The 27,986-nt window shown below is 50.2% G+C and overlaps 1 protein-coding gene across 4 annotated transcripts; it reads right to left on the reverse strand.

The window, feature by feature from the left end:
- Nucleotides 1–52: 52 nt before the first annotated feature.
- Nucleotides 53–27,977, reverse strand: arhgap44a (Rho GTPase activating protein 44a). Of its 4 annotated transcripts, XM_086054867.1 has the most exons (23): nucleotides 27,287–27,977; nucleotides 19,862–19,901; nucleotides 19,672–19,791; nucleotides 18,694–18,770; nucleotides 18,135–18,246; nucleotides 17,979–18,055; nucleotides 16,896–17,010; nucleotides 16,749–16,817; nucleotides 16,556–16,637; nucleotides 15,936–16,063; nucleotides 15,627–15,738; nucleotides 15,034–15,115; nucleotides 14,500–14,580; nucleotides 14,121–14,234; nucleotides 13,957–14,048; nucleotides 13,279–13,465; nucleotides 11,648–11,665; nucleotides 11,333–11,518; nucleotides 9,345–9,884; nucleotides 7,380–7,525; nucleotides 6,893–7,306; nucleotides 4,567–4,622; nucleotides 2,784–2,930 (listed from the first exon to the last, which is right to left on the reverse strand). In XM_086054867.1, exons 1-22 carry the CDS (start codon nucleotides 27,337–27,339, stop codon nucleotides 4,615–4,617), a joined length of 2,853 nt encoding a protein of 950 aa, XP_085910993.1. In that variant the 5' UTR covers nucleotides 27,340–27,977; the 3' UTR covers nucleotides 2,784–2,930; nucleotides 4,567–4,614. The 4 variants fall into 4 exon arrangements, with proteins under 4 accessions (XP_085910991.1, XP_085910992.1, XP_085910994.1 ...); XM_086054865.1 differs by lacking the exon at nucleotides 4,567–4,622 and having other exon boundaries at nucleotides 53–2,930; nucleotides 27,287–27,975; XM_086054866.1 differs by lacking the exons at nucleotides 4,567–4,622; nucleotides 11,648–11,665 and having other exon boundaries at nucleotides 53–2,930; nucleotides 27,287–27,976.
- Nucleotides 27,978–27,986: the final 9 nt, after the last annotated feature.

Genomic DNA, 27,986 nt, shown 5'->3' on the forward strand with positions numbered 1-27,986 from the left:
GGAAGTGCTTTACTGTAAAAAAAAAATAAATAAAAAAACATCACGAGAAATGTAATGTTATTACAAATGTAGAGTTTAATATATATAGATCTATTTATTTCTGACATTCTGATAAGGATTGCAGGTAGGCTTCCACTGGATAAGGACAGGAGTAGGATGAACGGGGGGAGGGGGGGGGGGTTCATTGCGCTTGTTGTTTGTCCATTGGTCTTGAGATTGTGCCTTGTTGTGTAAGAGTTTGCAGCCTGTTACGTGAATACAGTATGAATGCATGCGTGGAGGCAGATGATGCAGCAAAGCTTGACGGTAAAACAGTTCGGATAACGTTCATACATGCCAGCAGGTTGCATGGACTAGAACAACAACAAAAAAAAACCCATAATGTTTCTGAAATGTGACACATTCAATCAGCCTCCTGGTAGATCCAAGCACATCAAATAAAGTCTGTTTTATGCCCATAGTTGTCAACTCAAAAAAGCGTGAGGGCACTTGCAATGTCGGCATATGATCACCACAACTACCTAGAGAATAAATATCATCATCAGAAAATTTTTCATAAATACACACACACACTGACATCTTACATCACTTTTACATGTATCCCTCCAAAAAAAAACTCAATTAACAAAAATCTAAAACACAAGCAGCATTGATGGCTGGGTCCTCATCGCACTTTTTTTCATCAAACCTGCCTGGATGCCAAGCTCCGCCCTAACTCAATAGTAGGTAGAAGTAGTAGTAGAAGTAGGTATAAATAAAATTGTATTGTATTGGATTATTAAACAAATTTGTGGTAATTTGGTAGTCGTTGTAGTCATTTTTAGGCCAATTCTTTCTCACCGCTGCAACCCGGAGGCGGTTTACCGTAACTGCCTTTGGTGGGGGAAAAGCTTCCGATTGGAGCTCATTTGGTCCGCGGGAGGAGTTTGTCCAAGTTTGAGGCTTGGAATTTGCACAAAATGGCTGCTTGAAACCAAAATGGCTGACTTCCCTTCCCTCCCTTTCGTTTTCGGGCTTGGGCTTTTTAGTGCATTCTGCTGTGATGAGTCGACCAAAGTTTGAGTTGATCAATGGATGAAACTGGGGTGGGGGGCTGATCCCCCCCCACCCGCCCAAAAAAAACAACAACAAAATTTCTACTCAACTCATCTAGGGATCTCTAGCCAGTGGATTTGGGGAGGGTTGTGTTGAGGACCCCTACAATGCACACATTTTCACTTTAGTTGTTGAGCTTCCTCGCATGTTCATTCCACCAAAAAAATAAAAATAAAAGAATCCTTTGGAAAAACATCAACAACAACTAAAAACAGAATAGATGGCTTCCTCACTACATTTGGACACAGGTGAAAGTGTAAGAACTGTAATTGCACTTAAGACATTTTTACTCCCCCACCCCCAAAAGAAGGCAACCTCTAGCCTCATTTAGTGTCCACGTAGCAGTGAACAATTATGCAGAAACACTGGGGGGAAAAGTTGATAAGTGTGCACATTTTCGTTACAGTTTAAACTTCCCACTTTGAAAGATGAGGCATTATTACTTTCAAAACGCAACCGATTGTAGCATAGATAAACACACAAATAAATACGTAAATGAATAAATAAATACATCAATAAATAAAGAGGGTCCTTTTTGTTCAACGGGGACAAAATAACCTGACTTTGTCTACATGTGATCAATATCAGCACGTCTATACAGAGAATGGAGATACGCCTATAGCTTTTCCTCTCAGATTTATATACATCTATTTATGGACACTCTCCTTGTTGTATTTACATGACGCGCGTGGGGGGAGTAAGCCTGAAGCACTTGAACGAGGTTACTTGAACATAAAAGGCAGTGTCTGTAATTTCCCCCAATAAATGGCCACCTTTGCAGGTAGAGCAGCTTGTTGATACTGGCTTGAACAAGATTGGCTCACCAAGTGTTGCTGGAACATTCTACGCATTCTGTGCTGGTACAAAAGAGAGCCCATGGTCTTAATAATGTGCCAAAACGAGATGACTTCCTCAAACAGTGGCCTCCGCTCAAATAGACGCCGTCCAAGAAAATGAAGAACTGAGGAATTACGATACACGCTGACAACGGACAGGTTATGGCTGCCGCACACACGGCGTCGACCGAGGGGGCGTGGCAACTGTCACGCAGCGCAGAAAAATAAACGCCCGTCCTCAAATAGATGCATCCTTTTTCCTTTTAGAAAGCACATCACCTCCAGAGATGAGCTGGCATCTGTAAAGTTGATTACACACGAGAGAAAAAACAACCACCGTAAATAATTCGGTATCATCTCAACTGGGGAACCGGCCACATAGTGTATCATCCAGCTAAGAAAACGAAACACCTTTCTCAAATCGGTTAGAAGAAAGTTTAAAAAAAAAAGAAGACAAAAAACGTCGCAGGCTACTATTTGAGGAAATCAAGCGAGTCGGCACGGAAGATACCCTGTCAAGCAAATGCATCACATCAAGGAAAGCGATCTCCCAATCATACAACTCAAGTGCATTAAGGCAAACCAAAAATGATCAGCAACAGACCACTGCAACACCATGAAACGAAGCAAAAAGATCCATAAAAGAAAGAAGTGATTCGCCGTAATCCAGTCTTCCCTCCTGAAGGCATCGGTTTGTCCCAAGTGGCATTTTGGTGGTTTTCTTTCAGTTCTGGATGGAGATTCTTCTTCTTGGTTTCGGCTTTTTTCGTGTTTTTTTTGTTTTCTTGTTTTGTTTTGAAACGGATGAGGCCAATCGGTGCGTTTTCCCTCCGGCCTTTGGCGGCGATTAGCGACGTCATAGCGTGGTCGCCAGCCGCTCTTCCTCGGGCGCCGCCTCGTCGCTGGCGGGCAGGGACCTCCTGCAGGGGGCGCCGCTGAACTCGTCGATCAGGCTGTCCAGATTGACATTGATGGAGGGGATTTCGTAATTGAAGATATCTAATGCGTGGCGACGGAATGGCGACAGTGAACCACAAATGGAACAACGGGATGGCGATGGAGCGTACAAAAAAATGAAAGAGAGCAGAAATATTATTTCAGGGGCAAAGATATGAACTGGGAACAGGCAACGCAACGTCTACCCCGATTGGCTTGCGTTGAGTGTCGCGCTCGAGTCCGGCAGAAGGCAGTAACAAAGATGCTCACACAATGACACCTCACTGGACACTTTGGACAACAAAAAGGCCGACACAAAGGCAACAAGATGTGAGCGTGTCTTCGGCGTGTGCGCGTGACATCAGGTGGGCTCGGATGGACGCTCATGTGCTTCTCATCGAAACCAGTGGTTCTCAAACTGGGGTCGCCGGACCCCCGAGGGGCTGCCAGATGCAACTTGGGGGTCCGCAAAATAATTTCAAAGTCATTTATCGCTTTGGTGCAAAAGAAAGTGGTCAGCAGCCACAGAGGCAAGAGCCTTCTGATTGATTCTCGCAGCCTGGTCATCTCATTCATGTCTTAATTGCATCACTCATGGCTCTTGGACCATTGAAAAGGAGTTTGGGAAGACGATGTAACAACACTTGTTTGCTTTTGTCAAGTACTAGAGGCTTTCGATCTGGTGAGGGGTCGGCGTAAGCGCAGGCTTTTGGTGTGTGTGTGTGTGTGTGTGTGTGTGTCCCCAAAAGTTTGAGAACCGCTGTTGCAAACCATTCCACTAAAAGCGTTGCTGCCGCTTGGACGATATTGCCAAACTGATGGACTCGTGCCTGTGCGTGGAAGTGTGGCTACCGGAAATAAAGGGAGCGGCGATGAACTTGCCGAAGTCGCCTGCGTCCCCCCAACAAAAGCCCACCCAAGACTATAACATAGACTGGCGACTGTTTCGAGGGCGATGCCTGCTAGCGTGAGGCCAACAACACGGTGGAATCTCCAAAGTCCAACGCACCAAAGGTCGTATAACTCGGAGTGCAAATTTGGCAAGAAAGAAAAAGAAAGCCGCACGAGACCTCCGTTTAGCCAGCATCAAAGGATGGATTGCTTGTTCTCTGGCTTTAAAAAAAAAAAAAAAAAAAGAGGCGGCCTCAAGAAGGGCTGCTTAAGGGAAGTTCAGTGGTGCCTGGGGATACGAGCTGCACGACTTCACTTCAAGATATGAGCCGTTATCCGGACACTTGCGTGGCCAACGGCAGTTTACAGTCAAGCTAACGACGTTTTGCGTTTTGGTCGAGTGCTTGAAGGTCCACGTTGCCATGGGGCGATGGGCCCCGCTCATCGACAGCAAGCAACTCCGGGGCCGTCAAAGCTTTTAAGGTTTTACGTTGCATTCGTTCAGGAATAAATGGTCAGCTGCGCTCCGGCGTCCCGCCCGGGCTCGCGTTGGACCTGGGAGCTTCCGCCGTCACGTTCGCGTGGACCTCGCCAAAGCCACTGCAATGGGAAGTCCTTGAGCCATGCGCAGCCAGCGTCATGCAAAGACACAGCGGCGTCCGAGGGCCCGAACGCTCCGCATTGATCGGGGGGCGGGGGGGGGGCGCGTTTGGGGGCAGGCGGCGGGAGAGCCCAGAGGCAGCGGCGGCGCCAGGCCAGGCAATGAAAGATGGAGCGTATGGGGCGTGGGCGGTCTGGTACAGCTTACCCTAAACGTGCCCCTCACACTTAGCCCACACTGACGCACGCCCTGGCCTCACACAGCTGCAGGGTACAACATAGTAGCGGGGGGATGGGGGGTTTGGGGGGGGGTGGGGGTACAAGAGAACCACAAATAGATAAAAAGAGATAGACACCTCGGAGGTCACAGGATGAACTGCAGATCCCGTTTACGGTGGGCCAAATCGCTTGTTGATCTCCGGCTGGATTGCTCCGTTTGCTTACTTCCAAAGAAAGGAAGTCTCCAATTTGGATGCTTGTTGACTGACTATCATGTCACACTGAATATTTGTTAAAAAAATAAACAAAAACAAAAAAAGTGCATACGAACAGTACTTACAATAATTTAGTTTTCACAGTAGGTTCATTGGCTAGGTTCATTAGCTTTTTTTTTTCAAAAACGCCTCTTTTTAGTTTCGCTTATTAGTCTTGCTATTAGTCTTTATTTTTGATATGGCGTGTTTGTTGAGTGGAAGATTAAAAAAAGATCACTAATCACTGTGTAATAAAGTAAACGGCATTTGTCAAACTATAGTTCGACCTTCCTTCTTTTGTACGGACGTACGGCAATAGCAAAATAAATACATTTCACATGAACTCCGAAAGCTCAAGTACGATATTCATAGACAAAGATGAAAACAAAGGACATTGTTGCCATAATGAGACTTGGATTCAGCTTTATAAACCTAAGATGTCGTTTTAAGACGTAGTTTTTCATTTTTGTTTTTATTTGCTTTCGTGAACAAAAATGTGTTTGCATTTTGATTTTTTTTTGTTGGTTTGCCTTCACTACAATGACCTCGCCTGGTAACGCAAACCCACTTGGATCGGAAAAACCTGTCTTGATTGAAAAGGTGGCAATGCATCGAATCTTGAGTCTCACTGACATTTAGATGAAAATAGATTGATAGAAATTGAAGACTGCGACTTTCTTTTCAAGTGAGCAGAAGTCCAAATTGGGAGCGGGATCAAGTCACGATTTGCCTCAGTGTGTCTTGACAGAAGACGTGACGATCAGAAGACGACAGGGGGGGACATCTCGGAGCCTTGTCTGGCCATGGGCTCACACACAGATACGCAGCGAGCACATCATCGGCCCCATGGCAACTTGCCACAAGCGGGACCGGCGATGCGCTTCCTCGGATGTTACGAAAACATCGGCCGCCGCGTAGCAATACAAAAGGCCAACAATCCTGCGCAACAAATACACCGATGGACAAAAGTATCGGGACGACCGCCGGACACGCGAGATCATGCGGACATTTCCGAGATGTTGATTTTGGAGTGCCACTTTGGTTTATCTCAAAGGAGCAGAAATTGTCAACTTGTTCCACAGCAAACTCGGCAAGTGCACCTTCCCTTCGGCTAGTCGGCCGGCGTTGCCGCTTTTGCGCGCCTACGGCGATCCGATGGCTCGTACGGTATTATACATAAAAGCGGATACATTTGCGCATCTTAAACGCGGAGTTACGTCCAGGCATAGGCGAGACAAAGTCGCATCCATTTTTCCAGGTCGGCTGCAGCAAATGGCATTGAAGTGACAGCTGACAGTTGCGCGCATTGGGCCGATGCGCCCGCAGCTTTTGAGTTGTTAGCAACTCTTCTCTGATGTGTGTCTCATTGACAAGGCAACTTCCATCTGGACCGGGACTTTAACTTCTAAGCTCACTCTTAAAATATTTTAAACACCGGCAGCAACCCTGCTTCGAATCCGGGTCACGGCACCGGTTGAAAAGTCCTCAATGAAACCGTGCGGGTCCTTTTTTTCTTTAATGCTCGGAACACGATACTAACAGTCATATAACGAGGAGACTGCACATTCTCATTTGAACTATTTCACGGATGCCTGAAAGATGGCGCCACAGCTTGTGTGCCAGATGCGCAAGGCCTCATCTGTTCAAAATGGCTGCTCTCTACCCTGATACCGTCTCGGTCGCCCCCACACAGTCAATGTGTGACTTGATGGCCTTAACTGGAGCAACTAGTAAGCGTGCAAGGGTGAAGACTGAGAGGAAGACGCAGAGCCAAGAGAAAGGTCGCAAAACGTGACAAAACGTCACGTCAACGATCTACGTACGGTATGCGCCTAATAGAGGCCTAATCGACCACTTTCCCTTTAGATGCAGTGATTGTGTAGCAATACTTTTGTCCATGCTTGTGGATGCAAAAGGCCACTGTTATTCAAACAGACATTCATTTGGGGACGGTGAATTCAAGCACGGCGTCCTATCACACTCGGCCCCCGTCTCCACCGGACAGAGCCACGGCCAGTCGGAGCGAAGGCCGCTGCTGCGCCAACCGTGTCGGATGTTTACCTGTCGACATGCTCTCCCCCGGGGACAATCCGTCGGCGAGGCCCTGCTCCGGCAGCTGGGGCGGCCGGGGCGGCGGGGCCGGGGCCGGGGCCGGGGCCGGGGCCGGGATGCTGGGCGGCTGCGGCGGGGGCAGGCTGGGTCTCTGCCTGGGCTTGGGGGCGGGCCGCGATTTGGTGAGCGTCCCCGTCAGCGAGGGTGGAGACGAAAGGGAGTGAGGCGCCCCCAAGGGGGTCTGGCCCGGGGAGGACGGGGGCAGCACTTGACCCGGACTGCAGATCAGACCGTAAGGGGAGGGGGTGCTGGGCGGGGTGGGCGACAGGCTGACCGGCGACGGCTGACCCGCGGAGTGGTCGGACATGGCACCCGACTGACAGTACGGGACCTTGGGAGGCACGGGGGCCAACTTTTTGGAACCTGGGAGCGCAAATCACGTATTGTTAATTGAGATTTCTCTGACAAGAATACCAGACCAAGAGCTGAGAATGACCTTTGCGCAGGGTGTGCGGGCTGTGCTCTGTGGAGTGGGGGCACGGACTGCTGCCGTGCCCACTGCAGTTAGGGGGCACTGTTGGACTTGCCACTTGGATGCCTTTGTGGCCAATGACGGGAGAAAGCTCTTTAGTCTTCAGCGAACTGGCAAAAGCACAAACAAATTCGCATCAGTCCGAGCGGCCGTCGACACAAAAATGCCACATGATGAAAAAGTCAAAAGCACTTTTGATCATAAAGTCACACCTGACATGTTCAGACAGTATCATCATCATCAAAGGCTAAATCGTGTCCATAACAACATCAGCAAAGATAACGGTCAAATTAGCATCACGCTTTTTTCGTGAACATTTCTACTGAGATCATCTTTGGTGTCGCCGCGTGTGTAAAACATTTCTCACAGATGATGTCTTTACATGGGTAAACCTTTCAGAACAGCACGCCATCCGTACGCACCGCACCATTAGGCACACCTGCGCAAACTATTCATGCGTCCGTGTGTCCGTCTTGAACGAACGTGACCCGATGTCATGTGATGTTTTTGGAATGGGAATGAAAGCCATCACATCCTTGACAAAGATGATTTTTGACGGATCCCAGCTTATGTGATACACTGCAGTTCCACATCAACATTTGGATCAAAGATGAGATCAATTGTCTTGCTAAAAACATTTGTTCTTCTTCCTCATTGGGCGTACCTGATAAATTGTCTGGTGACATACTCATTCATAGCTTACACACACACTCACAATTAGCACATGGGATCTGTTTGAGGGAAAGAAGGGATGAATTTCAGACCAAAGTGAAAGCGCCGTCGTTTCCCACAAAGTACATTCAGCGCTTCCAGAACACAGACGAAGACAGGCAGAAGAAGCCAAGGCTCCAGTCCAGTGTGGCGCAGTGTATCGCAGTAGCAGAAGTCCTCCCAGCTGGCTCGTCATGACGTCGCTGAATGTACGCTAGTCACGTGGCGTCACGTGACTTCGAATGAAGTGCGCCTTGGCTGCGTTGTCACTTGAGCTGCGCGTCAGCCGGCAATTAGGCCGCGCTCGCCCAGCCGCGAGAGCAAATGTGAGCACGCCGGCCCCTGCTGACCGCCGCCGACACAAACAAGATGTAACAATTCCCGCTGTCCAGTTAGCTTGAAACACACGCGGCGTAGGAGTCGGGACACTGCCGCACTCGACGTACCGCCGACTGGCTGCGGGAGTGTGCGGGACATTGATGAAATGGCGTCATCGCGTGGCAAAGAATATATGACTGATGACTCCGTTTACCCGTCTGTTTTCAAATAAATCTCAATTATAGCAGTGCCACTTAGATGCTAATGATTAGCGTCTTAGTGGCACTGTTATGTCATTAGTAGCTAATGGCTAAATGGAGTGCCTTATATAGTGCTTCGTCTGACTAAGCTATGTGCTTGTCTTAATTCACAACTTGTAAATCGCTTGAATTAGTTTGACAGTAAACTTCAACTGGGAGTGGCAATAACCTTTTTTTTTTTGGAAAGCGCGCCTGATGGAATCGTCTTAATCTAAGGACGTATTGACCCTAATGAAACTTCCTACCCCTAGGCTGATGTGACAGCCGAACCCTAACCCACCTCAGTCTTGGTAGGACGTCTCGGCGGGTAGGAAGGAATTCCAGGACACTGGGAAAACCATTGCCACTGTTCAAATGTGCTCTTTTCCTTTTGCCGGGTGGTAAAATGGAGTCACAAACTGTGCAATAAATACATGTGTGTGTGCTATTTGACAGCCATATGTATTTATTGTCTGTCTAGCTGCGTGTAACATCCTTGGGTTGCCAGGCAACCCAAGCGAGAGGTTACTGCGTGCCAGGCGTGCCTCTGGGAGAGGGGTGGGGGGTGGGGGTCGCTCGAGGAAAAAGCAAAGAAAAGCGAACAGGCGATGCGAGGACGGACCGAGGGCAGCGCTCGCCTTCGGGGGCGTGTCATATTTACCTAGTCAGCCTGGGGAGTCCTCTCTCTCTGGCGCACGGACAGGCAGCCCACGGTGGGGGCGGGGGCGCGGAGGAAGGGAGGCTAGGGGGGTTGCCGAGGGACTGCTCGTGGCGGGCGAGCACCAGCGGGGTTCTCATGTAGAGCGGCGATGCGTTAGTGTCGGGCGGGGGGGCATGCGACGTATCGCCGGGCGGGCTGTGCTTGGGGAAGTGCAGGCAGCTGGGCTTGGGGTTGGAATTGATGTCGAGCGAGGACGACGATGAGGACGAGGAGGAGGACGGGAGCGGGGCAGGGGCGGGGGCGGGGGCGGGGGCGGGGGCAGGGGCGGGGGCAGGGGGGGCGAAGCCCGACCAGCGCTGCGGGGGCGGGGGCGAGGCCGGGGGCTGCGACTCGGGGCCCGGCGCCACGGGCCGAGCGCAGGGAGGGCGCTTGGGGTAGAAGTGGTGGTGGGAGGCGGCGGGGTAGGGAGGGGGCGGCCGGTCCTCCCCCGGGGGCGGGTGGGCATGAGAGGTGTCCGGCCGATTGGGCGACACGTCTGAGCTGCAGATATTAAGAGAATAGACAGCACAAAAGACACGGCGCTGATGACTGAACAGGGAGAGGAAGCGCTGGAGCGAGAGGAGGGTAAGAGAAGCTGTGCGGATGATGGGGAAAAGCGGGGGTTGGGGGGGGGGGGGGGGAATTAGTCGCTCCTCAATGAGGAGGAAAAGGAGAAAAGAAGCCTTTGAGGTGGGAAGTGCGGGTGCTGCGCCAAGCCGGGCAACGCAGTCATCAGAATGCAAATTAGGGCTGAACGATTTTGACAAATATTCAAATTTTCTATTTGACTTTAATATTGCCATTTAATATGCATTTTTTTTCCCAACGTCCTCGGTGCGTGTACGTTTGGACAAACACAAACAAAAAACAACATCAGATGTATTATCCATAAATGTTTCAGTCTTATAAGCTTACGCAAATGATTATTGCAAGCTTTGCCATTTGAAAATTGCAGTCTCCTACATTGTGGATTCGAATTGGAGTCATTGTACAGCCCTAATGCAAAGACGCAAGACACAAGCGCAAAGAAAGTGCAAAGGAAAGAAGCTGCCAAAGCCATAAGAGTGCGAGCCCGCATCGCCTTGTGTCTGCACGCCGCCGCGAGCAGTGAGGAGGGCGTGTCTCTGCAGCCACAGTGCGACACTTGGCAAAAGCCGTGCATGCGCGCGCCACTTTGTGCCCTGCCCCAATAGCGACGTGAGCTGCCCGTGGCCTAGCAGGGAAACAGCCTTTCACGGCCGAAAGAGCCACAGGAGCCACGGTGAGGGTGGCCAATCATGTGATAGCGGATTTGAGTCAACGGGAAAAAAGAGCCAAGTAGCTGTGAGAGCAAAGCCACGTTGATGGAAGCGCAGTGGCGCCTTGACTTACGTTAAGTTGAATTCGTTCCGTGACTTTCAAATCATCATTTCACACGAGTAAATTGCCAGATTGCTTGCACTTTATAAAACCATAGAGTAACATCATCATAATGCGGAGAATTCAACATTGTGCAACATGATATTCAATGGGCATTGCGCTGCTCCTTCTGGCGCATGCGCCTTGGCCACCAAGTGGAAATATAATACACGCACACAAATACACACACACGACGGTCACAACTAAGTGACTCAGTAAACTGCGGAATTATTCATCATATTTCGCAAATGACATTGTGAGTTGTGTGCTAGCGCACTTGTGTAACTGATGTGCTTTGGTCGAGCTGTCACTCTCACAATTGTTACCTCAAAACCTCACTTTTTGGACCAAAAATAGATGAGAAAAACGCTTGTGTTAGGTCACTCGTAAGTCGAAGCACCACTGCATTAGCATGCATGAAATCCAGTGACTTGTCAATCCTTTTGGAGCATCTGTTCAAGGTGGTGAAAACTCTGATGATGATGATGACCTGTGAATAAGAAGGGGTAAAAGCGGCGGCGGCGGCGGCAGCAGTGGCGGCGGCGTCTTACCTGATCCTCTCCGCAGGGGGCGGCGTGGCGGCCGGCGAGGCGGAGAATTCCCCGGCCTGCTCGGCGCCGGAAAGTGAGTCGGCGGGCGCGGAACAGACGCCGGGCGGGGTGGAGCAGGTCTTGCGGGCCAGCGTGGACGAGCCCTTGCGCGACACCCAAGAAGTATCCATGACCCGCACGCCCATGCTGGACACACACACACACACACACACACACACGGGTGCGAAAGGAATCATGAGTTGCGATGAAAAGCGACAAAGTGGAAATGGGCATGTGGGAAAGATGTAGGGGAGGGGAGAGGCCATGATACAGTACCTTTGGATTTTCCTAATGCTGCGTTAGTAGGGGGCACAGAGGGAAAAAAGGGGGATATGATGTCAGACACTTGCTTCATTTACACACTGCTCAGGACACACAAATGAGATTTTTTTGCAGTATTTTTGTTTTCTCTTTGGACAATGCTCTAAGATGCAACCTAAGCCCAAGCTAGTGCGAACGTAGTCAATGGTGTCCATCAGGACTGTTTTAAGATCTTTGTACGTCGGGGCGGAGCTAAGATTAGCCTAGCTTGTTAGTGGACGACACAAAGATTCTTTGTCACTGTCCTGTGGACGGAGTGAATTGTCCGTCTTCCAACGCATTCTCGCCTATGACCGGAGTGGGAAGTCAAACACCAAAAGCAATTGCTGCTGTCGTGCAGCACAAGATCAAGTTATCCCCCCCAAAAAAATGCACATAAACACAGCGCGCAAGTGTCAAATTGTATCGGGCTTGACAGGAGATGTGTCCGGGCGATACCACAAGATGGTGGCGGTTTGCGTTGATGACTTTGCATTGATACAATCGGAATAATTTCCTTCCCGAGTGGCCTTTAATGCTGATTCAATCTGCTGAGAAAGGCTCAGCCAACACGCCGCTAGAGACCACATTGAATGACTCTGGATGGTCGGGGGAGGCGGGAGGTGGGCATGTATGCTATGTTATCATCCGGCACTTTCTTGGGGCAATTCAATCACTAAAGCCGACAGAAAGACAGAAAAAAACATGGTTTTCCCTGGCTCAAAATCCATTGTAGCTATCTTCATACACAATTAGTGTGGATAAGAATGACCTCAAATAGCAAACTCAAGGCCCTGGGGCCAGATCCAGCCCGCCACAACATTTTTTTGAGGCCCACCAAAACAAAACCAAACAAAGCAAAACAAAGCAAAACAAAGCAAAACAAAGCAAAACAAAGCAAAACAAAACAAAACAAAACAAAACAAAACAAAACAAAACAAAACAAAACAAAACAAAACAAAACAAAACAAAACAAAACAAAGCAAAACAAAACAAAACAAGACAAAACAAAACAAAGCAAAGCAAAGCAAAGCAAAGCAAAGCAAAACAAAACAAAAAAGGACCACCTTCATGCTTCTTGCTAAATGATTCTCTTTTTTCATTTTGGCAGAAAATCTCTTTCAAAATTGCAATTTTTCTTCGCTTTGGGCAGATGTTGCAAGCATTCCCTCTGCTTTGCATGGCATGTTGTTAAAAGGATATATAAAAAACAATGACCTGCAGGGGGAATTGTGCGATAGTACGGTGAGGCGATGATACATTTGTATGACTTTGGCATGAAAATGAGTTTGGCTTATTTTCCACCAGCTGGATGCGTTGTCGCCAGACTGCGTTGGAGGAGCCGGCCGTGGGAGGATGGGAGAAATATTTAATGAGCAAACGAGGCAACAAGCAGCCACCTCAACAGGGGGGGTTCTGCGTTGCCATGGAGACAGTGCCATTCATGCATGTATTGAAGCCAGATGGGTGCTCTCGAAGGGCGCGGAGGGTGTGCCACAGTATATGGCTAACAGGTGACAGAAGCAAGGCAGTGTAAATAATACAGCTCAAGTGAAAAAAATGAGTGGGGGCAAGATGTGGGAAGCGCAGTCGGGTGTCGCCATTACCCATCCTTCTTGTAGAATTCCAGCATCATGTTGTCCGTAGCAACGCTGAGGGGGCGCCGGCCCTGGTCGTGGTGAGCCTGCTTGCGTTCCAACTGCTCCATGTCGGGGGACGGCATCGAGCTGTAGTTGGAGTTGTGGTTGGTGTGGACGGGGCTGCCGTAGCTGCCGGTCAGGTTGAACTCGATCTCTGAATTGGGGGAGGGGGGGGGGTCGAGTGGGGGCGGCCGGTTGGCGCCGGCAGACGCATGTATGTGACCGCGTCATACTCACAAACGGTCCAAAAACGGTCATATGAATAGAAATGCCAACAGGTGATCAAGACGATCAAAACTAGCACAACGTTGATACCGCACATTTTGTTCATCTGCCTACGGTGTTTTGCATTGAGTATTAGCACTGAGCTAGCAAACGTTTGTAAGTTACCTGGTTGGGTTAAATAAACATGTAACGGTAAATGTCTTTGCTTTATGTTGAGTTTTATGGTAAATTTCCACCGGGAATGGCAATAAACAGCTGGAAGCAAGCACACTCGGCTTCTTTTTGAAGACCTGCTCGTCATTACCTGCCAAACTGCTACTTGCAACGAAGTTTGCTGCCACCATCTGGTGCTCTAGCGCAAGTCACAGCAAAAGCCACAAAACGTTTGCGTTCGTATCAGAAGCGCGTCGTCGAGCTCACCTCCAGGGAAGAACCAATCGGCGTGCTGGATGATGGGCTCGATGATTCCGACGATCTGCAGCGACAGCGTGGTCATCATCTCCGTCATGTCCCTGCAAAGACGAGCCACACGCTTTGGAGCGCCCGGCGTCGACGAGCGGGCAGCCGTCGCTACGGATACGTACGGCTCGGTGGGCGCCCAGAGCAAGTTGGGGCCGAGGACGATGGCCATGTTGCCGGGCGTCATCTTGTTGGCGTCCTGGTACTCGCCGAGTTTGGCTAAGAACTTGACCAGATATCTGCAGTGTTGTTCACACGCAAGAGGGCGGTTGAAAAGATGCCGTCCGCACGTGGCAGTTCATTCGCCGGGCTTATCTGGCGAGCACACGCAAACCGCAAGCCCTAAACGGCACTTTAATCCCGCAAACGGCGACACCTTTGTGTTGCTTTTATCTTCAGGCGCTTAATCCAAATGTAATGTTCTCCTGCACATCTCTCACGTGCGGCAACACAAACAGCAAAGAGAAAAAAAACCCCACAAAAAAAAACAAGGGAGTGACTGACCTGAAGTTGTTCAAGTTGTCCATGGGCAGTTTCTCACACGCTGCCATTAATGCTTGTAGTCTCTTGTCCATATCTTGAATGCTGGAGAAACACAAGGCTCAAGTCTAATTTGGATCACAATGTAGTGGAATTTGAGACGTTAAAGGCCCGAAAATGAGGCCTATAGATTCACGCAAGCCAATTGATTAGGCACACCTGCCGCATCCGCTGCAATTGCTACTCGTCGGGTGGAGGAAACCTTGCATCCCCAAAAGCGTCCGTTTTCAGGAAACCCCCCAAAAAACGTCACGTTTGTTGAGCCATTAACGTTGCAAGACAGCAAGCCGGTTCCAACTCGTTGTATTGGTCAGTAATTCCAAAAATAACGGACCGATTGCATCAACTATTTGAAACCACGTTTGGACATAGCTCTGTGAGAAATACATCTTTGGGCTCGGGCCAGTGTGGAGGTTGGTGAACGGCAGCAGGTTGAATAGGCGTACCTAATGAAGTGTCCGACTGACAAGAGTATAAAAATGGAGGCGCGCGACTCACTTGGAGGCTCGGATCCACTCGTCGTAAAGCTCCGCGGTCATCAGCGGCTCGGGAAGTTCGCGGAGGTACGATTTGAGAGCGCCTGCGGGCGAGAGAAACGTGTCGGAAAACGGCCCTTTGGAGCAGAGATTTAAGCGATATGCAATAAGAACTTGAAGCGGACACGTAGCGGAAAATTGACTTAGCTGAAAAACGGACTCCATAGAATTGAATAGAAATTGCATTACTCGGTTCCAGATCTCCCCAAAACACACACAAAATGGCGAACGTGTTTTTATAATATTGCGTAAAGCCCTCTAAAATGCTGCACCGTACAAAAACATACGCCAACAAAATAATCAAATGTGAGAAACATGAGTGAAAAGTGACCAGCGGTCGTCATGGTAACATAAAGCGCGCTCCCCTCCCTCTCAAAACGGGCTCATTTGAGCAAGGCAAATGATAAAGTAGGAAAAGTGAGGTATAATTGTTGATCCGTGGGGTATTTAGAAAGACGCAAAAAATAAAAGGCCCCAATATGTCTCTTCAAAGACGGCACAGTAGTTGTCGTTGCCATGGAAACGATCTTTGTTGCGGGTGCGGGTGGAGCTGACCTGCGATGGCGTGCGGGTCCGAGGAGTACTCCTGCACATCCAGAACGCCGCAGTCCAGGGAGGCTTTCAGCTTCTTCAGTTTGGAGGCTGACGGCGCCACTCGAAAGAGGCCCTGCGCACGCACGCACGCACGCACGCACGCACGTGTGATGTGAGTGAGATTCTGCATTTTTGAAAGGTACATTTCTTGCATCGGATGTCATTAGCGGGTACACGAGTGTTGTTGCTAGAATCAGGGCGATAGAGGTGCATTTGGCTTCATTTTCAGCCCCACAATTGAAGAAAGAAATGATGGCGGCTGCGGCCTACCTCCTCTTGCATGCCGCACTCCAGCAGCATGGTGACGCAGGCCTCGATGGGGAAGGCGATTTCTCGGCCGCTAATGTTCAGGTGCTCCTCCAGAGACTTGCCGAACGACGGCTTCTCCGCCCACGCCTCTGCAATGCAGAGCCGCGTCCGCAGTCGCGTTATGAACAAATGCACGTCAGCCCAACGTCCGGAGCGCGGGCAAATCATCGTTTCATTCGCGAGCGGTCGGCAAACCCTTGGCCCCGGACCTCAGCCGCTTTGCGTCAGGGATTGAAAATCAAGACGATTCTTGTTTCGACACGGAGAAAGAACCTCTCAGGTCAGATAAGGCGAGACAACTGGCAAAAACTGGCAGACGAGTAAAGCAGCAGTCGATAAAGTCGATAAAGCTTTGACTTGGAAAAACAATTAGTGAAAAGCTGAAGCCCAACCAATCCTCATCGGTGGTACTAATTCCAGGGGGAAACAAGCATGCTTCAACTGCGGGTGGCAAATTTCCTCTTAATGAGACAGTTGTTTGGCCAATCCGGGCTGCTAATTCTATTAGTGGTCAACGAGATCTCGCTTCCGGTGCCGATATTGACGCGCGAGCGCGCGCGCACACGCGGCAGCACGCTGACCTTGGTGCGCTTTGATTTGGGGCAGGATGCTGCTGAGAATCTCCAGGGACTTCCTGTGGTATTCTGCTTGTGTCTCGATGAGCTGCGGATGGATTCAAAAAGGACAAAACAAATACCGCGGTTACTCTACATGCAGAGAGGACCTCCCGCCGGCAGCGTGGATCGCGAGCGGACGAAGCGACGCCGTACTTACCGCCTGGAAGTAGTTTGCATAGTCTATTTCTTTGGCCACAAAACCGTACATATCGGCGGACAGCTGATCCTGAAACAAGGAAAGCCACAAGGAGCGTCTTGAAAGGTCCGTCGGACGACGGGCGGAAGGTGACGCGTTGAGTCCAACCCTGCAGATCTCCATCCGGGTGGCCGCCTCCTCCATCTCCTCTCGGAGCGACTCGGACTTGGCGCCGGGCTGGAGGGCGCTGGGGTGGCTCGACGACTTGGACGACTGCTGGTACCTGCGGGAATTTCACACGGAGATGCGGGAGGTCCTTGGTGTGGAGCCTCTCCTTTCACGAGAAACGCTCATCCGTGCCTTCGTGACATCTGGGCCGGATTGCCGCAATGCGCTTGATTTCAGAGTCAGCCCGTCCTCCCTCAAGCGTCTCCGGTTGCTCCGAAACGCCGCTGCTCGCTTCCTAACCGGAGCTCATAGGAGGGAGCACATTTTCCTCTTTGGCTTTCGACTCGGCATCGTTTGAATGCTTTATGGTGTTATTAATTCATTATGCGGCTGGGGTTGTTTTGCTAGTGCTGTCTGCATAAAGTTGCGTTGAGCTTTTCAAGTTTCCTGCTGTGCCGCGAGCCGACTTTGTGTGGGACTCGCGTTTGGAAGCAATCGGACAAAATCTCCATGAGTAATTTGTCTTTGTAGGACCTCTAGAAAGCAAAATGCCAGACTTCCTGAGTATTTTCCAGCGTAGCTTCAAGAGACTTTTGGGTGGGTCTACTTGCGGTACACACGCCTACCAAATTTGTCAAACTGGCTAGAGAGGCCGAATTTTGCAAAATACTCAGCATCAGGCGCAAGACGCGGTCAAGCTCTTGCCAAGCTGATTTCGGACAGTTTTAAGATAAGATAAGATAAGAATGCCTTCATTGATCCCACAGTGGGGAAATTGTCATTGTTACAGCAGCAAAGATATAGGTCACACAGGGACGGCGGCATAATGTAGCCATTAATGTGTAACGTTGACGGCAAGCATTCGGGATCAAACCTGTGTAAATATACGCAGTAACATGTGTATATACACACGTATATACACACCGACATTTGTGCTCAGCGGCGAGTCATTCAACGACGCTGAATTCCGGCGTGCGCTACAGCGCCCATTTTTGAGGCTGAATCTTTGCCTCGGTCACGACAAGGCCATCATCCAAAGATACGAATGGCAGTGAAGTGAGCTAGTTAGTGAAGTAGCTTCACCTTGTGCGTGACGAGTCCATGTCCAAGACCAGTTTCGCCAGGTGCTTCCTTTGTTTCTGTATGTTGGGAATGTCCACCTAAGAAGCAGCAAGATGAGGTCATCAGAGGAGAGTCGCACGAGGCTCGTCGGCGCAGTGGGCAGCGTCGTCCCGGCACCTCGGCGAGCACGTAGAGCGGCTCCACCACGTCGCGCTCGATCTGGAACTCAAAGTCGATGAGCTCCTGGGCCAACTTCTCCTGCGTCTCCCCGCACATCTTCAGCATCTTCCTGTTTGTGCACAAATCCAGGACAATTAAGGTGTGCGCCGGCGCAGCGGGGATACAAAAAGACTCAGCGGCGGACAAAGAACGGACAGCAGATTTTGTAACGTCTCGCGTACAAATAGTTGAGTGTCTGAAGGTTTGCCCATCGAGCGTCAAATCCAAAGTTCAAGTAAATCTTTTGCTTTTTTCCTATTTCTGAAAATGTTTGTGTGAGCGGCCCATTTGGAATGTTTCCAATCGTGCCTGTCTAATCTAAAGGTAGTGCTTTGGCGCCTTCTTGTGGCATCAATGTGCCAAGGTGCTACGCTGAAGTGATTGAAGTAACTTGTATTAGACAGGCTTAGGTGAGAAGCAGTGCGTTGCCGCCATTTTGTGGCATTATCAACCTTTCAATAAATCAACTAATTCTTTGGCGAGAGAAATGTGAGGAAAGGCTGATTGGCGGGCGTACCCCAAGAGGGAGTCGTCTCCCAAGACGGCCGCTCCCTCCACCAGGCATTGGGCCAGGAGGGCGAGGGGCAGCTTTTTCTGACACGAGAGAGGGAGACAAACACGTGAGCAGTTTGCATCGACCACAGAGGCAGACGGAACCGTGAGGAGGAGGAGGAGGAGGAGGAGGAGGCCGTCAAGGTCATAATGCAGGATAACCTCTCACACTCACCATGGAATGAGGTGACATTCTCCGCGACTGAAACACTCTCGCGCACACGCTTCAAGGAACGCTGTCACAAACAACTCAAATGTTCTCATGCGACCAATGAAAACGTTCCCACGCGCAACGCAAAAAACACTTTCACACACACTACCGAAACGCTCACACACACAGAAATGCGCTCACACACAACTGGAAACAAATCCTACTAATATGCACTGGCATTGAAGCGAAACACTCTCACACGACCGATTTATATGCTGCTCTCAGCCACGACTTAAGCGCGCCCGCACACAACCGAAATGCTCTCACACAGTCTACTGAAAGAGTCTTTCACTCACAACTGAAACACTATCACAAGTCATACTGGAATGCTCTCACACACGATCCAGAAAAGCTCACACAGTCTGAAGCACTCTCTCATTCGCAACTGAAATGCTCTGACACACACCACCGAAGCGCACCCGCCAACGATATGGAAAGGCTCTCACACACGCGTCTTAAAACATTCGCGTGCCCGCAAGCAAAAGGCTCTCACACTACTGAAGTGCTCTTGATCACACTTCCGAAAAGCTCTCGCCCCAAACGGAAACCCTCATGAGGACGACGAAAACTTTTTCACACACGCCTCCTGATACGCGCTCGCACGCACTACCGAAAAGCCGTGACATGAACAAAGTGAAACCCTCTCAGACGGCCGGTCGACGTCAGTCTGTCATGCGCAAAGATGTCAGCGTATGAAGCCGCCGACGCTAGGGACGAGCGAGCGGTCCTCACAGAAGGCGACTTGACGGATTTCTTCTCCACCTCGGCCCCCTGCTGCCCCTGCAGGCAGGCCGTCAGCTTCTTGTGAGCGCTGTGCGTCACTTGCTTGACCAGGTCCAGACGCTTCTCCACCTGCAACACGCACACGCTGGAAAGGCGCACACGCAACAAGCTGCTGATGCACACGTGTTGCCATTCTCACCTGCAGCAGGTCTTCGCTCAACACCTCGGTTTTTTCAGCCCTAAAGACGGAAAAGTGGGACATTAAACACTGCGGGGGGAGAGGGCCTGATCAAACTTGTAAGCGTACACGGCCACGCAGCCCTGTTGAACGTGTTTGCGATACGAAACATAGCACCACCTTCATACTCATGCGCTACATTCAAACTCACGCTATCGGAACAGGAGTGGACCTCAAATCGAGTTCGGCCGCTCTAGTCGGCTTTCTTTGCCCTGCCTCTTCCGAGATCGGTAGAAGTGGCCAAAGCGACAACGCGCGCTGGTATCGCACCAGAATTCACATTGTTGCCGCTCTGGTATATTGAAAGACTTTGCATTCCCCAAGTGTGACCTTCCATCCGTTTTGGAGAGCTCGCATTCGCGCAAGGCGCCGGAGTCTCTCCCGGCAAACTCGAGGCGGAAGGCGGTCAACGCTTTGACAATTGGCTGCATCGCAAGATACACTGGAGAGTGAAAGAACTGGCATGGCTCTGAAAAGAAGCGCTATCCGAAATGCCTACAACCGAGCCATTCTTTCTCCACTTTCTCTCATGCTCGAGTACAAAATCGGTGACTCCGACCGCGGCCGGGCGGCTTTGAAGACTGCGAGAAATGCGCGGAAAAAAATACAAGAGCAGATTGCCGCGACCAAAATAAAGCGGAGAAATTTGGCACGCTGCTTTTGTCCAACAGCCACTGGAAATCTTTTCCAGCATTTTCTTCAGCCAATCATTAATCGTTGCAGCCCAATATCAGCAGAAATACATGGATGCAATTTTCGAGAGGGAATACAGTATCGGAATTGAGGTTGTCGATGAAGGCGGATGTTTCTGATCGCGTTTAGGCCGGCCAAGTTGCGAGCATAGAATTGTTCGAAATGTCTCGATGAATTGGAACTTGGGTTTTCGCCAAGTCCCTTATCGAGCCATTCATTGATTGCGGCATGCGCGGAAAGACGCTTGTCTGTACGGGTGTATTCAAATCTGGCTCAAAGTGCATGCAACAGCTTGAACGGCGGATCGACGGAGCGACGAGCAAATTAGTCGGGATAATATTTACACAGGGAGAGCAAGCTGGCCTCCACTGGCTGCGACATTTTGATAAGAAGAAGAATCATGACGAGTCTCGCTTTGGAGACAAATAGCATTCCAAGTCCTTCCCTTTTTCTGTGGTGCTTATCTCCTTGCATCCCGGCTGGCTCTGGGCCAGTAAACGCTGGACTCATCGCACGACACGAACCACGATTCACACCCATGGACAACAGAGACTTCATGACGCTACTAGCATCATGCTAACGTGTTTGCGTGCCTACTCCGCGCAGAAAGATTTCCAGACTCAGAGCCTCAGAAGCGTGAGGAAGACGCGCTCAGCGGCACTCGTCCAGCGTTTGTCATTTCCGCGGAGCGTCGGGGCTGCGCGCGCGCAGCGCAAGACGACACGTGTTATGTAAGGAATGTGGCACGACAAATGACTGTTGGTCAGCTGCCTGCGCTGCCTGCGCAGCCCTCGCAGCGCTGCTCGCACTTGACCAAAGAAAGAGGAAGACGCATTTGGAATCTGATTGTTGAAAGAAACGGTCCCATGGCCAAGTTGAAATGAGCTGGGCGAGCGCGGCTGATTCTGAAGGCCCAGGGCAGGTTAGATTAGCAAAGAGGCGGAAATCTGATTGGACGCCAAAATCCAACATCAACATACGTCCTGGGAGCAGTCCGGCCAAGAGAAATGCTGCAAAATGACGATAGGGAGTGTTGGTAATAAATTGCTATACTTTGAGGGAAGAAATATGAGAATTGAGGTTGTCAATGTAGGTCAGCGCTCGCGCTCACGCTCGGAGCAGCAGAGACGGCCTTGCTGGGCCCGACCGCCCACCAATGGGTCCGTCCCACGCTGCAAGGGGAGGGGGCTAGTGGAGCAGAACGATGGCCCTGGGCCTCAGCAGGGTTCCGCACAGCCCGCGGCAATGACTGACTGGCATCGGATCCAGAGCCGGCAACGCGCACTCACGTGAAGACCCGCCGAGAGACGCTGTATGGACGTTTTTCTTTGCTCCCTCGACCACAGAGGGGACACGTGGCCGCAAAAACAGAAAAAGCCACTTTCCCGCGTTTGTCCGGCAAAAGTAGGTCATGCTTGCGCGCTGGAATAATTGAGCGCTCAAGATACCAGCAGCAAACTCAGCTCACTTCAAAACAAGCGCATATTGAATTATTCTTTCCGAAGGAGGCCTCAAGTTGCTTTCGGGCACGACGAATTGCGTTACATGATTGTCAAACTAGAGTTAAAGCAAAGAGAATTACCCGCGTCTTGAAAAGAAGCGCACAGCTTTGCCTAAGTACGCTAACCCCCGTGTCATGTCAAAACATAACACAGGAGTCACAAGCATGAGGGAGCCAGCTAGCGCCAGAAGCTAACACGCTAGTCGTTGCCTTCTCTCAGCGCGGCACCAACCCAAGAGATGGTAGCCAACAAATCTCGCAGATTGCAAGAATTTTTACAAAAACAAATATCACAGCTGCTCCGAGGGAGCCGAGCAAAAAAAGCTCAGTGACAGTTTCTCGGCAACTGAGCGTGGAGCATTTTAAGCCCCCTGAGACACGGCGTCTTATTTAGCTCCATGACTTTTCGGAACGCTACAGAAGAGGCTAAAACAACACATCCTTCAGAGCTCAGTGCACTTTTGAATGGAAGGGTTAGGCTATGCATTCAAGTAAGCCATTTATGCTACTAATTGATATGCTAATCCCCCAATTCTTCATTTTTGAAAAAATCATTTGAGCACCAGGCTCTCCGCTGCTTATTTCATCTCTCGTTTGTTTCAACACGGCGAAGAACCGAGGCCCCTTTGTCAGTTGCATTTGCCACAATTGGATGGAAACGGCCGACGCAAACGCTTTCCGTATATTTCCTCGTCACAAAGTGTGCACAGCAGATGCACGTTCACGTGCATTTGCATGAGGTAAGACCACGGAGACGCCACAACACAGAGGTCAGAAAAGGGCTCGCAATGAGAAATGGGGCCCGGAACTAGTTGAATATTCCCAAATGTAGGGCATATGGAAAGGGATGATGAAGAGCATGTTTTACACGTGGATGAAAAGGACGTTTCCGAATAAAACAGCGAGTGAGCCGTGCGAGGAGTGTACGATCGCGCTTGACTTCCATTTTGCACGTTGAGTCACGGCCGACGGGTCGGCCTCGACACCTGCGACTGGCATCCCTCCGAGGCGGCTTGAGAAATGCGCCGAGAGCAAATGAAAGCGGCGACGCCAGTGTGAGATGGAGGCGCCATCTGTCCTGTGATGCGGCGGGCCGGCCTCTTCCTCTCACGTTGCCTCTTTTTCACTTTCAAGCGGGACTGGCCTCTTCTACAAAAAGCGGAAACGCTGCTCGTGTCCCACGTGCCATCATCGTCTGTCCCTTGAGGGGCCCCCTAACGAAGGCTCTTCACGGCCCGAGCGTCGCTGGCACTTGCTTCTCTCTGAGATGGCCTATTACAGCAAAAACGCCGTCGGTTCCGACCGAAAGCGGAGTCCATACGGAATGGAAAGCGACAAGCCACGTGCGCGGCGCTATCTGAATTGCTAGCTCAGCAAAGGCGAGCTACGCTCACGTTAGCTGTCGGCCAGCATATGCTCCTTGAGAGTGTGACACACTTGCAAGGCAGGCAAGAGCACTTTACATAACAGCAGATTGTGCGTGCTATTAAAAGAGCCCAGGGGGCAGCGTCCGCACGCTCTCAGACATTTCAAGCTAAGCTTGGACGAGTCAGCAACTTTTTTTTTTCCCACCCATGTCGCTCTTCTGGACAAACTGCAACCACAACATTTACGTCTCTCGGGGAGAGAAGTGGGCTGACTTCTCCGCCCTGTTGCTGTCTGACGACTCTTTTTTTATGTCACCCCAGAACAGGGAAAGGCAACTGGCTGCCACACTCTGAGTTGGACCCTTCATCCGTCATTCATTTTCAACCAAAAAAAAAATAAAAATAAAAAATACTCCTTCTAAACCCGCTGATAAACATTCACTCTATGTTTTGGACAAAGAGTGGGTGGAAATTGGGAAAAGAATCCCAGAAAAAAATGGACAAAATAAGAAATGTTGCAAGTATGCAGGGGCTCGACTGTAGTTTTGAGTTGTAATATCACCGTTCACCACTAGATGGCGGAAGGACATGAGGAGGTAGGCCTAATATTTTTTTTTTCTGATTTGGAACGATATGCAGGACAAACATAAAACCTCAATAATATGAACATTTTGAGTGAGTTGATTTTGGTGAAAAACAATGCACAAAATGAGCTCTGTTCTGTTGATTTGCTGCTGCGCCGTTTTGTGCCATCCTTGAATGGTCATTTTATGCAAAAGAGCCCCTTGCACTGGAACGAGAAGTGGACGATACAGTCTCACATGAGAGCGACTGAAAGTAGGACAGCAAGTTGGGAGCGGAGAGTGGGAAATGGGTTACCTTAATGGTGTCCTCTTTTCGGCTGGGCTTGTTCCAGGGCAAAAATAACTCGCGATGGAGTTTCGAGACCGGAAACAACGGGAGGCAATCACAAGACAAACTCAAATCGGTGAAGCGAACCTCTCCACTCGCAGCTTCTAAGAGGAGCGAGACATTATCGAGTCTGCCTGGCCCACTGCGAGTTTGGGTTTGACTCGTGCCTCGGAGAGTCCGACTTGGGAACAAGCCCGGAATTACGCGTTCTGGTTTTGAAAGATCCAATTCACTTTTACTTGGGCGAATTTCAACTGGGAGTGACTTGGAGAATGCCCATTTTGCCTCTTATTTGGAGGATGGTACGAGCAAGACAGTGCGAAAATGTGCGAAGCAATACTTGCAAAAAAGTGTTTGACTAACTTGAAATGTGTTTATTACTGTGTGCGGATGGGGTGCAGCCACCAAATGTAGAGATTTTCGCCTATCATGTGACGATGTGTCTCCCCGGCAAACTGGGCTTCACCGTATTTGTCTACAACCATGACTCCAGCATGTTTGCAAATGACTGCGATCTTTGCTAAAAGTTCAAGTTGGGAAGCGAAGACGGCAACCAGTTGGCTGGCCGCCGCGTCTGACCGCCGTCGGGCGGCGCCGGCTGCACGCGTGGCTGGACGTCCTGCGGCGTCCGGCAATGCTGCGCGCAGGCCGTTGCTCAAGTGTGTGATCACATGACAGCGATGTCACCTCGGGCCTTGGATAGCCGCAGAGATGCTGACACGGCACACCTGAGGCCCCCCGACGCGCGCGCACTCAAGGACCTTCAATATCACTGACCCACCAAAAACAGAAATACGCCGGCCGGTTTCATCATTCCATTTGCAAACACCTCTTGAAGTGCGCACATGAAACAAGGCCTGTGGGACGGGTTTGCTTCGTGAGCGAGATGCGATTTGATGAGAGGTCGGGCCTCCGCCGAGATGGCCGAGTTGGAGGAAGGTTAAACGCGCTTCCTTCGCCGGTGACGGAGAGACGGAGCGCGACTTCCAGCTAGTCAACCGCAACCACATAACTTTGCTTTAATAAAGTCGCTTAGCTTCATGCTAACAATGTAGAAGCCATTGACATGCTAACCATTAGCATCTATGTGGCGGTTTTAGAACCTGTTAAGCAACGGATATTTGAACATCAACCGTGCTAGCAAACATTTAGCATCTAGTGCCTCAAGCGTGAGCCCGTCGCGACATGCGTGCGTGAGAATCACCCGAAGCCCTCAACTCCAATTTAGGACTGCTGATATTCGCTCAAAGAAGCTCCCCAAAGCCTTATAAGCATATGACTGAGAAGAGAGGTTTGACACATGTACGAAGGCGCGAAATGATGTGACATTTCTTTTTTTCCAAGTCAGACGCGGTTCTGATATCGGGTTGAGTAAAATTCCAATAGGAGAGTAATTCAAAATACATCATGAGGAAATGGACTTCTTTTTGGTCCATTAACACAACAATAACATTTTCAATTTTAGCCAGGACATTTGATTGTTTTAAAATACCTTGTCCCTTAGTATTTAACCGAACAATAGAGGAAAAGAATTGCCAATTTTTTTGCCGATATTTTGGGGCGGTATGTTAGGATGTCTTTTTTTTTTTACTTGTAACATGTTAAACATGTAAAACAAACAATCAGCAAAGGTCAAAACATAAATAAAACAATTGGTCCATTTTGCCCATTTTAATAATGAAATTGCCCCGATGACCAATCGCTCAGGCTCTAATGTGTGCAGATGCACCAGATTTTCAAAATAAAACTTCTGTTAGTCTCTGATGAACCCCCAAAATATTTTCGTTCATCTCTCTGTGTGGCCTTGTAAATATAGAGTCGTCAGTGATCTTAACTGCACGTAATAAGAAAACATAACCTGACTCCAGCTCTGATGCCACGCCCCTTAAAGACACACAACCAACACACAAATAGGACAGTGCATACAGTCAGTAGACTTTCTCAATTCAGATGATTAACTTCAAGATGAAGGCGACGCACACAATCCAGGGGGTGCAAACTCCGACTGGGACCCACCCGTGTTCTTTACCAGCATGTCTCTCTCTCTCTCTCTCTCACACACACACACACACACACACCCACGCACACACGCACACGCCCTCTTACGCATGAGTCACTCATAAACATAAAATGAAAAATAAAAGGCAAGGAAAAGCCTATGGTGCGTTGAGCAAGTCACTGGAATAAATGCTGAGCCACACCTCCAAAGGGCTCTAATGCAGAAGTGCACAGAGAGAGGTGTGTGTGTGTGTGGGGGGGGGGGGGGGGGTCCAAATCATTAAAGGGCCAGACTTGAAAAAAATGTTCTATTGTTCGGCTTGCAGTGTTTTTCCAACCCAGCTTGCTGTCTCGAAAGCATCTTGGTGCACTTAAGTGCCTGCCTGAGTGACGCAGGACAACACGACCTTCAGCAATCCTGACATCCCCGCTCGCATGCACGCTGCCAGGAGGGGGGGGGGGGGGGGGCACGGGGGTGGTTCCCCTCCAAACAGCTGACTGCGTAATGAAAACATTGCGCCATCCTCGGTCTTAATGCATCACCTATAAAACACACGCACGTGCGTGCGTGCGTCCGTGCGTGCGTTAGATGCGGCGCGTTTTGCAGTTCCGAAGCTATTCCGTGGGAGGCTGCGTGGGGGGTGGACGCTCAATGCGCCTCCCACACATAGGCTGCCTATGCGGTAACACGTTCCGGTGGACCTCACGCACGCACGCACGCACGCGCGCGCGCGCGCACAGTCAACCTGAGTGCATTTCATCACGTAATCGCATTGTTCTGAATTACATGCATTAACCGGGAAATTAGGAACGAGGGTGCGGGCGGGGTGGGAGGGGGGAGGGCACGGGTGTCTTTACGGGGGTGTCTTGCAGAATGGCGCACATGAGCTGCGCACACACTTGCGCGCTTCTTACCTTCCCACCGTTTGGTTGGCGAGCTGCCTCATCCGATTGAACTGCTTCTTCATCTTGAATTGAGCCACGATCAACGCCAACTGCTCCACATTAGGGCGATGAAAAGATGTCGCTTCAAAGAAGAAGAAGAAAAAGAAGAAGAGGAAGAAGAAAAGGAGCAGAAGAGCGCCAAAAACGCTACACGTTCTAAAGAGGCGCAGCCGCACGGAAATCCAAGCGCGTCATTTGCGGTCCTCATCGCCTCTTGCGCCCACAGCCCGCCCGCGGTTCCATGTCGGCCAAAAGCAGCGTGGGGGGGCGGAAAGCAGCGTGGGGGGAAGGTGGGGGGCGGGGGGGGGACATCGAGCTCGCGCGCTGCCCGAGCCAAAGGATGCCCGAGCTGCTCACACATACGCAGAAAGAGAAAGCAAGCAAGCAAGCAAGCAAGCAAGCAAGCAGCATGCAGCGGCTGGCTGCGCCGCAGTGCATTGTGGGAGGTGGAGTCTGGCCGACAACAGCAACGATCAGAAAACTTTTGCGCTCAACGCATCAACGTCACTTGCCAATTAGCTTGGAAAATGTACATATAAACTGTACTCTTTATATATTTTTTTTCATTGGTCACACTTTTGTTTCCTGCAACTCAAATTATGTCAAATTGATTACAATAATTTTGAGCACAATATGAAACGACGTGCGTGTAGTCAGGGTGTAAATGTGT

This window comes from Filicampus tigris, chromosome 16 (assembly GCF_054856515.1).
Source record: "Filicampus tigris isolate MCC_2025a chromosome 16, RoL_Ftig_1.0, whole genome shotgun sequence".
NCBI lineage: Eukaryota > Metazoa > Chordata > Actinopteri > Syngnathiformes > Syngnathidae > Filicampus > Filicampus tigris.

What these genes read in the sequence shown, in the direction of transcription:
- arhgap44a (XM_086054865.1), bottom strand. Translation starts at nt 27,339, where the DNA reads ATGAAGAAGCAGTTCAATCGGATGAGGCAGCTCGCCAACCAAACGGTG. An exon ending in CGATTGGTTCTTCCCTGGAG is followed by an intron (nt 13,466 to 13,956) that starts GTGAGCTCGACG and finishes CCCCCAATTCAG; the next exon opens with AGATCGAGTTCAACCTGACC. An exon ending in CCCGCACACCCTGCGCAAAG is followed by an intron (nt 7,307 to 7,379) that starts GTCATTCTCAGC and finishes TTGCGCTCCCAG; the next exon opens with GTTCCAAAAAGTTGGCCCCC.